The sequence below is a fragment of the Microcaecilia unicolor genome, chromosome 2 (genome assembly GCF_901765095.1).
Source record: "Microcaecilia unicolor chromosome 2, aMicUni1.1, whole genome shotgun sequence".
Classification (NCBI taxonomy): domain Eukaryota; kingdom Metazoa; phylum Chordata; class Amphibia; order Gymnophiona; family Siphonopidae; genus Microcaecilia; species Microcaecilia unicolor.
The window spans coordinates 328,624,281-328,637,952 of record NC_044032.1 but is presented as its reverse complement, the minus strand read 5'-3'; the positions used below and the strand labels follow the sequence as shown (position 1 = coordinate 328,637,952).

General features: G+C 43.7%; 1 protein-coding gene across 2 annotated transcripts in view; it reads right to left on the bottom strand.

Moving 5' to 3' along the window:
- The window catches only part of RNF38 (ring finger protein 38), a 348,251-nt gene that overhangs the window by 57,050 nt on the left and 277,529 nt on the right, over positions 1-13,672 (bottom strand). For both annotated transcript variants that reach the window (XM_030194345.1, XM_030194346.1), the window contains exon 9: positions 12,845-12,929. In XM_030194345.1, coding sequence (XP_030050205.1) covers positions 12,845-12,929 — 85 coding nt within the window. The remainder of the gene's footprint in view (positions 1-12,844; positions 12,930-13,672) is intronic.

Sequence of the window (13,672 nt, the reverse complement as noted above, 5' to 3'; positions counted from 1 at the left end):
GACATGGAATGTGGAGGGGGGACAACCTCCCCGATAAAGAGGAAAAAGATCCTCGCACATCTAGGGCGCCAAAAAGCAGACGTGTGTCTCCAAGAGACCAGGTTAACTGAACTAGAACATAGTAAACTGAAAAGAACCTGGGTTGGTGAAGTTTTTTCAGCCCCCTCAGGAGCACGGAGAGGGGAGGTATCACTACTGTTCCACAAAAGACTGGCTTATACCTCGGAGGTATATGGGGGGCAGGTATCTGTTACTTAAATTATGGCTTCAGGGGGTGGAAATTTACCTGTTAAAAATATATGCTCCCACTCCTTTTGACAAAACTTTTTTCCCCAAATTAGTGCAAGAGCTTATACCTTACCAGAGTAAAAATCTTATTATTACAGGCGATATGAATATTCTCCTGGATTCCAGGGTGGCTTATGCCGAGGACAGAAGCGAAGAGTCCAGGGGAATGTTGGGGGAGGGAGTTTTACAGGCTTTCACGGACTCTCTATCAGAGATTGATGTATGGAGACATCTGCACCCAGGAGAGCGTGATTACTCTCATAGGTCATGAACTCATGAGTCCTGGGCACGGTTAGACTATATTTTTGTGTCGGCTCACCTTTTTCCCTGGGCATGACTCACAGCTGGAACAAGTGGTGATCTCGGATTACGCCCCAGTGTGGTTCACGCTGGAAACACAGAATGGGAATACTCTAGGGGTAAATTGGAGGTTTCCGAATTACCTGGCTAAAGACCAAGACTTCCAAAAGTTTTTGAGGGATAAATGGGAGCTCTATGCGATGCACAACGCACAACACAGGTCCGATCCCCAACTCTTTTGGTGTGCGGTGAAGGCCATATTATGCGGAGAAATTATCTCTTATGTGGCGGCTCGACGTAAACGGATAGCTAGTAGTATAGTGAATTTACAAAAGAGACTGGGACAGGCTAAACATTCTGTTCTAAAAAATCCGAAACAACTAATAGGGAGGAATATGCGGTGCTTCAAATCTCAATTAACTCGCTCTTACATGAGCAGGAGCAGTGTCAGAATATCAGAAATATCGCTTCCACAGGTTCGGGAATTGAGCAGGGGGCATGCTAGCGAGGCTGGTGAAAAGCTGCGGGGGGAACCATACCATAGCAGCCTTAAGAAACAAACAGGGTCAATTAACGAACCGACCAGATTCCCTGAGACAGATCCTTCGGGAGCATTTTAGTGCATTATACAAAGGAGGGGAACAGCTAGCACAAACAAGGGTCCAGGACCTGTTGGAATGGGCGGGAATGCCCAAGCTGTCAGAAGAGACTGCGGAGATCTTGGATTCCCCCCTGCAACCCAAAGAGCTGCATCAGGTGATTAAAGGGCTACGAGCTTATTCTGCTCCAGGCATAGATGGGTTCTTGGGGGAATTTTATAAATGCCTACAATATGCACTTGGGGGAGCCCTGTCTGCAACTCACTAGATTAAAACTCGAGCTCAGTAAAGTAAAACAGGAACTAGATGCACTTAAACAAGCATCTAGGACCACACAATATCATACTGCACAGAATCATACCAAATTATCACCACTACCACAAAGGATAAAACCACCTAAAAATAGATGGATCACTGTAGGCTCAGGCAGACTTCGTTATGTGACAAGAAAACATCTGACCTCACAAGTGTTGCCCCTACAAAATTCTTTTACTCCATTACAGCACTATGATGTTCTTGAAAACAGAACGGAAGCCATAGAAAAAACAATAAAAGTGGAACAAAAAGATATGAAGGTACCCAAAGAGAAAAGAAACCCCCAAATCACTAATGTTGAAACGCATACCAAGAAATGTAGATGGAAAGCGATGACCACAAATGCTCGCAGTCTAAGCAATAAAGTTCATGACCTTCAGGCCCTGATGCTGGAGGCAGACTTGGATGTTGTTGCAATCACGGAGACATGGCTCAATGGTTCCCATGAATGGGATGCAAACATACCAGGCTATAATCTATTTAAGGAAGGATAGAGAGGGTCGTAAAGGTGGAGGAGTAGCTCTGTATGTGAGGAATATCACATCACCGACTGAAATGATAGGGACCTGGGGAAAGGAAGAAGCGATATGGATCACCTTAAAAAGAGATGACAGAACCTCTGTCCACGTGGGTGTTGTCTACAGACCTCCGACACAATTGGAGGAATTAGATAACGACCTGATCGCAGATATTCAAAAGTTGGGAAGCAAGAGAGAGGTGCTGTTGCTGGGAGATTTCAATCTGCCGGATGTAGATTGGAAGGTTCCGTCTGCGGAATCGGAAAGAAGTAGAGGGATCGTGGATGCTTTCCAAAGTGTTTTGCTCAGACAAATGGTGATGGAACCCACGAGGGAGGGAGCGACACTGGATCTGGTGCTCACAAATGGGGATAGCGTGTCAAATATCCGAGTGGGTGCCCACCTGCGCAGCAGTGACCATCAAACGGTTTGGTTTGATATAACAGCTAAAGTGGAGAGTGGCCACTCAAAACTCAAAGTCCAGGATTTCAAGCGTGCTGACTTTAGTAAAATGGGGGAATACCTGAAGAAGGAGATGATGGGCTGGGAGGAAGTACAAGAAGTGGAAGGACAATGGTCCAGGCTGAAAGAAGCTATAAATAGGGCCACGAACCTTTATGTAAGGAAAGTAAATAAAAGCAAGAGAAAAAGGAAACCGATATGGTTCTCCAAGCAAATTGTTGAGAAAATAAAGGCTAAAGAGTTGACTTTCCAGAAATACAGAAAAACTCAAGAAAAGGAACACATGGAGGAATACCGGATGAAACTGAAAGAAGCCAAGAGAGAGATACGACTGGCAAAAGCGCAAGCGGAAGAAAATTTTGTCACCCCTCCTTACATTTCTAGCCATGACGGTTGACAAAAATTTCTTTAGGTATATTAGTGAAAGGAGAATGACTAAAAAGAGAATTGTGAGACTAAAAGATACTGCGAACCACTATGTGGAAAATGATGAAGAAAAAGCAGATTTGCTAAATAGATACTTTTGTTCTGTTTTCTCAGAAGAAAATCCTGGAGAAGGACCGCGATGGACTAGAAATAGTACAAATGAGAATGAAGTGGATAGAACACCGTTCACGGAAGAAAGTGTGTATCAACAACTTGAAAAGCTAAAGGTGGACAAAGCCATGGGACCAGATGGGATCCACCCCAGGATATTGAGGGAGCTCAGAGAGGTTTTGGCGGGTCCTCTTAAAGATTTAATATATCCTTGCAGACGGGAAAGGTTTCGAGGGACTGGAGAATGGCAGAGGTGGTCCCTCTTCACAAAAGTGGTGATAGGAAAGAAGCTGGAAACTACAGGCCAGTAAGCCTCACTTCGGTTATTGGAAAAGTAATGGAAGCGATGCTGAAGGAAAGGATAGTGAATTTCCTGGAAGCAAATAAGTTGCAAGATCCGAGACAACATGGTTTACCAAAGGGAAATCGTGCCAAACGAATCTCATTGAGTTCTTTGATTGGGTGACAGGAGAACTGAATCAGGGACAAGCTATGGACGTAATCTACTTAGATTTCAGCAAAGCTTTTGACACGGTTCCCCACAGGAGGCTCTTAAATAAACTGGATGGGCTGAAGATAGGACCTGAAGTGGTGAACTGGATTAGGAACTGGTTGACGCACAGACGCCAGAGGGTGGTGGTGAATGGAATTCGCTCGGAGGAGGGAAAGGTGAGTAGTGGAGTGCCTCAGGGATCGGTGCTGGGGCCGATTCTGTTCAATATATTTGTGAGTGACATTGCCGAAGGGTTAGAAGGTAAAGTTTGCCTATTTGCGGATGATACTAAGATCTGTAACAGAGTGGACACCCCAGAGGGAGTGGAAAACATGAAAAAGGATTTGAGGAAGCTAGAAGAATGGTCTAAGGTTTGGCAATTAAAATTCAATGCGAAGAAATGCAAAGTGATGCACTTAGGGAATAGAAATCCACGGGAGACATATGTGTTAGGCGGGGAGAGTCTGATAGGTACGGGCGGAGAGAGGGATCTTGGGGTGATAGTATCTGAGGACTTGAAGGCGACAAAACAGTGTGACCAGGCGGTGGCCATAGCTACATAAGTACATAAGTACATAAGTAGTGCCATACTGGGAAAGACCAAAGGTCCATCTAGCCCAGCATCCTGTCACCGACAGTGGCCAATCCAGGTCAAGGGCACCTGGCACGCTCCCCAAACGTAAAAACATTCCAGACAAGTTATACCTAAAAATGAGGAATTTTTCCAGTCCATTTAATAGCGGTCTATGGACTTGTCCTTTAGGAATCTATCTAACCCCTTTTTAAACTCCGTCAAGCTAACCGCCCGTACCACGTTCTCCGGCAATGAATTCCAGAGTCTAATTACACGTTGGGTGAAGAAAAATTTTCTCCGATTCGTTTTAAATTTACCACACTGTAGCTTCAACTCATGCCCTCTAGTCCTAGTATTTTTGGATAGCGTGAACAGTCGCTTCACATCCACCCGATCCATTCCACTCATTATTTTATACACTTCTATCATATCTCCCCTCAGCCGTCTCTTCTCCAAGCTGAAAAGCCCTAGCCTTCTCAGCCTCTCTTCATAGGAAAGTCGTCCCATCCCCACTATCATTTTCGTCGCCCTTCGCTGTACCTTTTCCAATTCTACTATATCTTTTTTGAGATACGGAGACCAGTACTGAACACAATACTCCAGGTGCGGTCGCACCATGGAGCGATACAACGGCATTATAACATCCGCACACCTGGACTCCATACCCTTCTTAATAACACCCAACATTCTATTCGCTTTCCTAGCCGCAGCAGCACACTGAGCAGAAGGTTTCAGCGTATCATCGACGACGACACCCAGATCCCTTTCTTGATCCGTAACTCCTAACGCGGAACCTTGCAAGACGTAGCTATAATTCGGGTTCCTCTTACCCACATGCATCACTTTGCACTTGTCAACATTGAACTTCATCTGCCACTTGCACGCCCATTCTCCCAGTCTCGCAAGGTCCTCCTGTAATCGTTCACATTCCTCCTGCGACTTGACGACCCTGAATAATTTTGTGTCATCGGCGAATTTAATTACCTCACTAGTTATTCCCATCTCTAGGTCATTTAGGTTGTTATGCTGTATAGAGAGAGGTGTGACCAGCAGAAGAAAGGGAGTGTTGATGCCCCTGTATAAGTCGTTGGTGAGGCCCCACCTGGAGTATTGTGTTCAGTTTTGGAGGCCGTATTTTGTTAAGGATGTAAAAAGAATTGAAGCGGTGCAAAGAAAAGATACGAGAATGGTATGGGATTTGCGTTACAAGACGTATGAGGAGAGACTTGCTGAGCTAAACATGTATACTCTGGAGGAAAGGAGAAACGGTGGTGATATGATACAGACGTTCAAATATTTGAAAGGTATTAATCCGCAAACAAACCTTTTCCGGAGATGGGAAGATGGTAGAACGAGAGGACATGAAATGAGATTGAAGGGGGGTAGACTCAAGAAAAATGTCAGGAAGTATTTTTTCACGGAGAGAGCGGTGGATGCTTGAAATGCCCTCCCGCGGGAGGTGGTGGAAATGAAAACAGTAACGGAATTCAAGCATGCGTGGGATAAGCATAAAGGAATCCTGTGCCGAAGGAATGGATCCTCAGGAGCTTAGTCAAGATCGGGAGGCGGGGCTGGTGGTAGGGAGGTGGGGATAGTGCTGGGAAGACTTATACGGTCTGTGCCAGAGCCGGTGGTGGGAAGTGGGACTGGTGGTTGGAGGGGATAGTGCTGGGCAGACTTGTACGGTCTGTGCCAGAGCCGGTGGTTGGGAGGTAGGGCTGGTGGTTGGGAGGCGAGGATAGAGCTGGGTAGACTTATACGGTCTGTGCCAGAGCCAGTGGTTGGGAGGCAGGGCTGGTGGTTGAGAGGCGGGGATAGTGCTGGGCAGACTTATACGGTCTGTGCCCTGAAGAGCACAGGTACAAATCAAAGTAGGGTATACACAAAAAGTAGCACATATGAGTTATCTTGTTGGGCAGACTGGATGGACCGGGCAGGTCTTTTTCTGCCGTCATCTACTATGTTACTATGTTAGAATACCACCGAGCAGTCATCCAAGAGGGGGAATTCCCCGAGAGGGAGAATGTGGCGCTGATTTCACTCCTGTTAAAACCAGGGGAACCGGCGGAAGATCCCGAATCATACAGACCTATTTCCCTCATCAATGTCGATATAAAAATTTTTGCAAAAATACTGGCCAATCGACTGCTGCCCCACATGACAGAGCTGATTGGGTCATCTCAGGTGGGGTTTATTCCTAAACGACACTCGGTCTGTCATGTGCGAAGGATCTTGTTATCGATGGCTCAAAGCAGGTACAGAGAAACACCCGCAATGTTGGTGAGCCTGGATGCTGCAAAAGCCTTTGACCAAGTGAGTTGGGGGTATCTTTTTCAGGTGCTTGAGTGGGTTGGGATGCCTAGGGGGATTTTAAGGGCCGAGAGGGCATTATATGCTGGGGTGAGGGCGCAGATCGTGGTTAACGGCAGTAGGTCGGAGCGGTTTCAGGTAGGAAGGGGGACTTGACAGGGTTGTCCCTTATCCCCCCTCCTCTTTGACATTTCTTTGGAGCCACTAGTCCGCTTGCTCAATCAGTCTTCGGGAATCAAAGGGATAGTAGTGGGTGATGAAGCGAGAGCAGCCTTGGCATATGCGGACGATATCATGCTCCTCTCCTAGAGGACCCAGAGCATTCTCTTCCACAGGCTCTGGACCTTATAGGTCAGTATTTGGCAGATTGTTGGTGTTTTCGCTAAATTTACAAAACTCCTGCGCTCTGGCAATGAATGAAGATCTACAGCAGTTGTGGAAGGGGAAGTTTCTCCTGAGATGGGAGAATACGGCCTTAAAATATTTGGGGGTGGTTTTGGCGAGAAATCAAGACGCTCTCTACACAGCTAATGTTCACCCGTTCCTAGAAAAGACCAAGCAGAAACTGGGAATCTGGCAAGCCCTTCCTTTGACTTTATGGGCTCGGATCGCCCTAGTTAACATGATTCTGGTTCCTAAGTGACTCTATATGTTCCAGCAACTATCTTTATTTTTATCCCAAAAGGATGAGAGGAAGCTGGATCGGCTGATCCAGTCCTTTTTGTGGAATGGGAAACGCCCTAAACTTCCTATGAGGGTGTTGGTGGCACCAAGGGAGAGTGGGGGGATGGGCTTATTGAGTATAAGGGCACTTACGGTGGCCTGTGCGATGAGGCACATAAACGATTGGTTTAAGGGCACAACTGAATTCTCTCTTACACCTATAGAAACCTCACTGTTCCCAGAGACCCATTTTAGTTGCCTACTCCACTCAGGAGGGAGGCTACCCAGGCACACCTTACGACGGCATCCGCTACTGGGTACAATGAGATTTGTAGTAATCCAGCCTCTCCCCCCCCCCCCCCCCCCCGGCCTGGGACCTAGTGTGTATAGCTCCTGGGCTAAGAAGGGGGTCATTTACCTCACCCAGGTACTAAACAGAGAAGGGCAGGTTAAACCTTTTGAGGAAATAGTTAAGCTTTATGGGATTCCTACAGGGCACTATATTAAGTCTCTAACGTGGACAGATTTAACAGAAGATGTTGTGGATATACTGTCGGAAACTTTTTCACTGGGTTCGCAGCAATCAGTGCCGTTAAAGTTCCACCATCAACAACTAAAGGATACCATGGTGGAATTGGAATATCACAGATTAGCCGGTAAGTGGTCACAAGACCTGGGATGTGACCTTTCCACAGACATGTACATAGCTAGCATTAAAAGAATATATGCCCAAAGTTTATCGATCCCTCAAAGGGAAAAACTTTATCGCTTCCACCTCTGACTATATATATCTCCATATAGGGCCCTTCGGGCGACAATAGCAGAAGTGGGTGCCTGTGTGAAATGTGGGGGAGTGTGTGCAACACTGGGGCATATGTTCTGGTCCTGTCCAGCTGCGAGTCGCTTTTGGAAGAACCTTTTGGGGGTAGTGGAGGATATGTGGGGGTGTTCACTGGTATGGGACCTGCCGCTTCTTTTTAACAGATATAAATACACGTCAGCTCCTCCGGTAGGATTTAAGGGGTTTATAGAGATCGCTATATTTTCTGGAATAGCGACTATTCTAAAGTTTTGGCTCTTCTCTTCGGGCCCTGCCATGCAGTGTTGGAGAATGCTAATGATTGGACAAATGAAGATGGACAGATGCGAGGTAAAGACCATGGATAGTACTCCAGGGACTCGGTTTAAGAATCAATGGGAACCCTTTTGGGTTACCCTTCCCTTGAAGGGGCGAAGTTATATCTTAAATTGTTAACTCACTCAAAACAGAAACACAAGGGAGGGAGGGTGGGGAAGGAGGAATGGGAAGGGTGGGTAGGTGGGTGTGGGAGGGGGTGGGAATAAAGTCATTAGGACCATGATGGCAGGGCTGAATAGAAGATGATGTTGTTACATTAAGTATGCCTATGTTTTCTTGAATGTAGGGTATTTTGATTGTTCATTAGACTTGTCGCAATGTAATATATACCCACACAGAATTAAGGTACGATATGAGTTGAGGAGAGTGGGAAGAGGGAGGGGACGGAGGGAGTGGCACGGGTGGAAATGTGATGACAACAACTGTTCTGGCTGACTTTGTTATGCACTGTTTCTGTCTTTCATCATCAATAAAAATGATTTATACATAACGCTGATTTTTAAAAAAGGTTTCAGAGGAGATCCGGGAAATTATAGACAGGTGAGTCTGACGTCGGTGCCAGACAAAATGGTAGAGACTACTATAAAGAACAAAATTACAGAGCATATTCAAAAGCATGGATTAATGAGACAAAGTCAACATGGATTTAGTGAAGGGAAATCTTCCCTCACCAATCTACTACATTTCTTTGAAGGGGTGAACAAACATGTGGATAAAGATGAGCCGGTTGATATAGCTGATTGTGCTAAATGAATAAAGAAATTAACATATGAGTTTACACCTAGTAAGCAGGGCCGCCGAGAGGGGGGGGGGGGGCAGGGGGGACAAAATTCCCAGTCTCACCTGCTTGCCTCCTCGGCTCCGGGTCCCCTGCATTCGAAGCGGCAGTCACAGATCACCTCCCTTCGGGCCTTCCCTCCCTGTTTCCCGCCCTCGCGGAAACCGGAAGTTACATCACACGAGGGCGGGACACAGGGAGGGAAGGCCAGAAGAAAGGCGATCTGCGACTGCTGCCTTGAATGCAGGGAGCCCGGAGCCGTGGAGGCAGGCAGATGAGACCGCGGACTGCAGGAGCAGGGGGAGCGACGGGGGGGGGGGGGGGGGGGGGGGCATTGGCGGGGAGAGCGATGGGGGGGGGGGGGGGCCGCAGCAGGGCGGCCTTGCCCCGGCCTACTCTCTCGGCAGCCCTGCTAGTAAGCAGAAAGGACTTGGGGTCAGATGGAGAGAAACAAAGAAAGAAATCATTGTAACTCAAAATATAACTTAATTAATTAAAGATTATACAAAAAAGTAATATTTCTTCAATCAAACAGTTTAAATGCTGGATTAGGGTTTAACAGTTCATCCATAAACGGAGCAGGTCTTAAATCACACGAGTCCAACTGAAGTCTCCTTCCAGCGATGCAGCTGTAGGTGTCACTGTTTGGATACTATACAGTCCTGTATAGATTGGGTCTTGCCACGTTTTATTGGTGAAATTCTTCTTATATACCAGCTGGGCAGGCTGATAATTGTAAACAGGATCACCTAAGACTGTGGCAAAAGTGGATTCTGGAAATGTAAATTTGCAGTCAGTACACAGTTGCAGTACAGTTCACACAGTCAGGGTTTCACATGATGCTTCTGAAAGGTGTCAACTTAGAGTAGATAAGGGTGCTTTGAATGAAAACAATTAAACAGAGCAGGGCAATAAGGGCCTCATAGTTATTTTTAGGCATGAGGTCATAAAGGTTACATAGTTTGCAACAAGTAAAACAATCTATTTAATGTCTGCCCAGTTCCTTAACAAAATGCCATTAGCTGTTCTTAGGTTTTATACTTTATGCAATTCTAGTTATGGTTAATTCAGAATAAAATCAATTGCCATTCTGGCCTATCCCAAAAGAGTATATCATAATTCATATACATATCCCTGTTCAAACACTTCCACATATGTTCACGTTTCTCATTCTTTCTAGCTAACTTGCAATGTCTTTTGTATACATGCTGTTTATTATTCTAGCATACACTCTATCCATGTGACTATTCACAGTATGTAACATAAATAGTAACATAGTACTGTTAAACAGTTCACACAACTTGCATATTTTAGCTCTCATTACAAATATACCTTTTAATTTGTTTAAACATTTCTGTAACTTTCTACATAAAATTTTAAAAACATGATTGGGAAATTGCTTCTAACTTCTTCACAAGGTTTCTCCATACAATTCAAAACATAATTTTAAGACTTTACCATTGTGGTTTTCTAGGTAACCAGGTCTACTACAAACAAACCTCTGCTTAAAAATAATTAGACAGGCAATGTCATTAATAGAAAAACAAATTAAGGAAAAATAAAAATCACATCAGCATCCAATTTTCAACAGTGCAAATTAGTGAAAATAAAGTTCTATACTTGTCCTAAGAAAACAAATTAATAGCTTGCATAACAAGATTAGGACACCAAGTAATCAGTTAAGTGTACTGTTTCCCCAGTTATACAAAACAAGGGTCAGAAAGGACACACAATATGGGAGAAATGTTTTGCATACCAGGTGTTAACTAGGAGCATCTAAAATATATGTATAGTATTTAGAAGCATCCCTCTCTTGTTGCTGAAACAGTTTATTTTTTGTTACATTTATACCCCGCGCTTTCCCACTCATGGCAGGCTCAATGTGGCGGGCAATGGAGGGTTAAGTGACTTGCCCATAGTCACAAGGAGCTGCCTGTGCCGGGAATCAAACTCAGTTCCTCAGGACCAAAGTCCACCACCCTAACCACTAGGCCACTCCTCCAGTAAGTGATTGGACAAAATTAAGCTTCAGTATTCTGGCTAAGTCACATTTTGTACGAGTCAGAGACTGATAGCTTCCAAAGGAAAACACACAGAGAGACAGAGATTTTATTTTCCTTATACTGAAATTTGGACTGATATAAATAAGAATTCAATTTTCTGTAATACTGGGATTATATGGTTACAATAAAAATTCTTTTTTTACTCTAATAAATTTTAGCATTATTATAAAAGAGATCAAACAAAATAAAACATGGAAAAGAAAATAAGATACCACCTTTTTTATTGGACATAACTTAATACATTTCTTGATTAGCTTTCGAAGGTTGCCCTTCTTCGTCACATCGGAAATAAGCAAATGTGCTAGCTGACAGTGTATATAAGTGAAAACATTCAAGCATTACTATGACAGTCTGACAGGGTGGGAGGATGGGGGTGGGTCAGAGGTATGCATGGGGACATCAAAGCATATCATTGATATTCTAACAGGATGGGTGTGGATAGGTGAGGGGTGGGGTGATCAACAGAGACATACAGATTTATGGTTTATAATGGGTTAGGAAGCCCAGATCCTTGTTAAGTCCTTTCTGTTGGGTGTTAAAATATTCAATCATTCTGACTTCAAAGGTCTTACGTTCTTGTATGGTTTTAAAGTTACCTTTCAGTATTCTCACTGTGAAATCACTGGTACAGTGTCCTGGTTCTGTGAAGTGCTGTCCCACCGGGGTGGGGCCCTACTGGCTGTATTGTTCATGTGATGTCTATGTAAATTGAATCTTGTCTTAAGCATCTGGCCTGTTTCTCCAATATAGCATCCTTTGTTACATTTTTTACACTGAATGATATATACCACATTGGAAGATGAACAAGTGAAAGATCCCTTTATGTTGAATATCTTTCCTTTGTGGATAACTGTGGGGTCCTGTGAAATATTTTGGCATAGTTTGCAACTGGATAAATTACAGGGACGTGTGCCCTTCTGTTCCTTTTCAGTCTGTGATGGAAGTTTACTTCTGATTAGCTTGTGTTTGTCAGATTGTCATAGTAATGCTTGAATGTTTTCACTTATATACACTGTCAGCTAGCACATTTGCTTATTTCCGATCTGACGAAGAAGGGCAACCTTCAAAAGCTAATCAAGATATGCATTAAGTTATGTCCAATAAAAAAGGTATCATCTTATTTTCTTTTCCATGTTTTATTTCTATTGATAACCTTAAGAGTGGACTAACACGGCTACCACACTCCTCTACTTATAAAAGAGAAAAACTGAACTCTAAAGTGTTTTTTCTTTGCCAGAAGGGCTTGCTTTTTTTCAGTCTCTTCTGTTCAGCTCCCCCCCCCCCCCCCACACACACACTTTTAGAGGCAAGAAGGGCATGCCCTATACAGACCAAATCACATGGAAAAATAAAATACTCAGACTACAAAGGTAAAACACATTATACAGGCAACTGTTTTACTCAAGTCTTTTCCTCTGTTTAACATAAAATTGCTTGATATACCATTTTTTCCAAGACAAGATAATGTTAAATAACTTTATGAATAATCAGTAAAATCTATAAGGACTTACAGAAATTCAATTTGGTAGTTTGTACATCTGAATAAGTCTGTTTGTCAACATATATTGTGTCTTAAAAACTGAGGCAATTTACTGAAACTTTCTAGACAGAGTGAAGGCAGTTATTACATAAGGTGCAGAGACCCCCCCGCCCCCCCCAAAAAAAAAAAAAAAGTTGGTAAGCTTAAATTTCCACAACTTAAGCTGGAGAAAGCAGTGGAGGTATAACTAGAGCTAAAACATGCCGTTATGCAAAGAGCCCTTAATACTTCTCCATACTAAGATGATTTAGCTTTTGTATACGTACCTCATAATTTTCTACTTCTCCATCCTCAACATCCAGATCAAAGGTGAATGCTGGTCCTACAGAGGGCGGCACTGGAAGCACTGATCTACAGATAGAACCAAAACAGTGATATATTGCACTACTGAGAGTCAAACTTTATGGGGGCAATTCTATAAAACAGGTGCTCACATTCATAGGCCCACTCATTGTGGGTATCCTGAAAAACTGAATGGCTGGGTGTGCCAATATGCATGTCCCCTGACATTTAGGTGCAAGCATTTAAACAAGCTCTATGGCTGGGCTAAATGCTTGTGCCTAACTTTTAAATATGTCTATACCCAGTAAGGCTAATATTACATAAAACAAAGTAGGTGTCTACATTCCTTTATAGAATGGGCTCCTATCAGGAAATTAAAGGCACCCTGTAATAGAATTGTCATTTAAGGAACTTATTTACTAAGCTTTATTCCCCATAAACACAAAATGAAAAAAGTACCCTAGTGAATAGGGCCTGTATTTCTGACTTTTTTTTTTAGTGAAAACAAATTAAATCTGTCATGCAATGTCTAAACAATGCTATATATTGGAAGCCCACAACATACAACTGCTTACCTTTGAGAGGCCTTTTCTGAAAGCAGCAGATCAACCAGTCACACAAGTGGGGTTCATTGGCCACTGTGTAAGTTGAACAGAACCTTTATCTCTAGAGTTTTATGGTAAGGAATAGTGTTTTTACTGAGCATGCACAAGGTTTTTTTTTTTTTTTTTGCATCCATGGCTACATAGTTTCTGATCAATGAAGCCAAGGACGAGTGAGAACTCTTGGAGAAAGTTTTGTGATATGTCTTC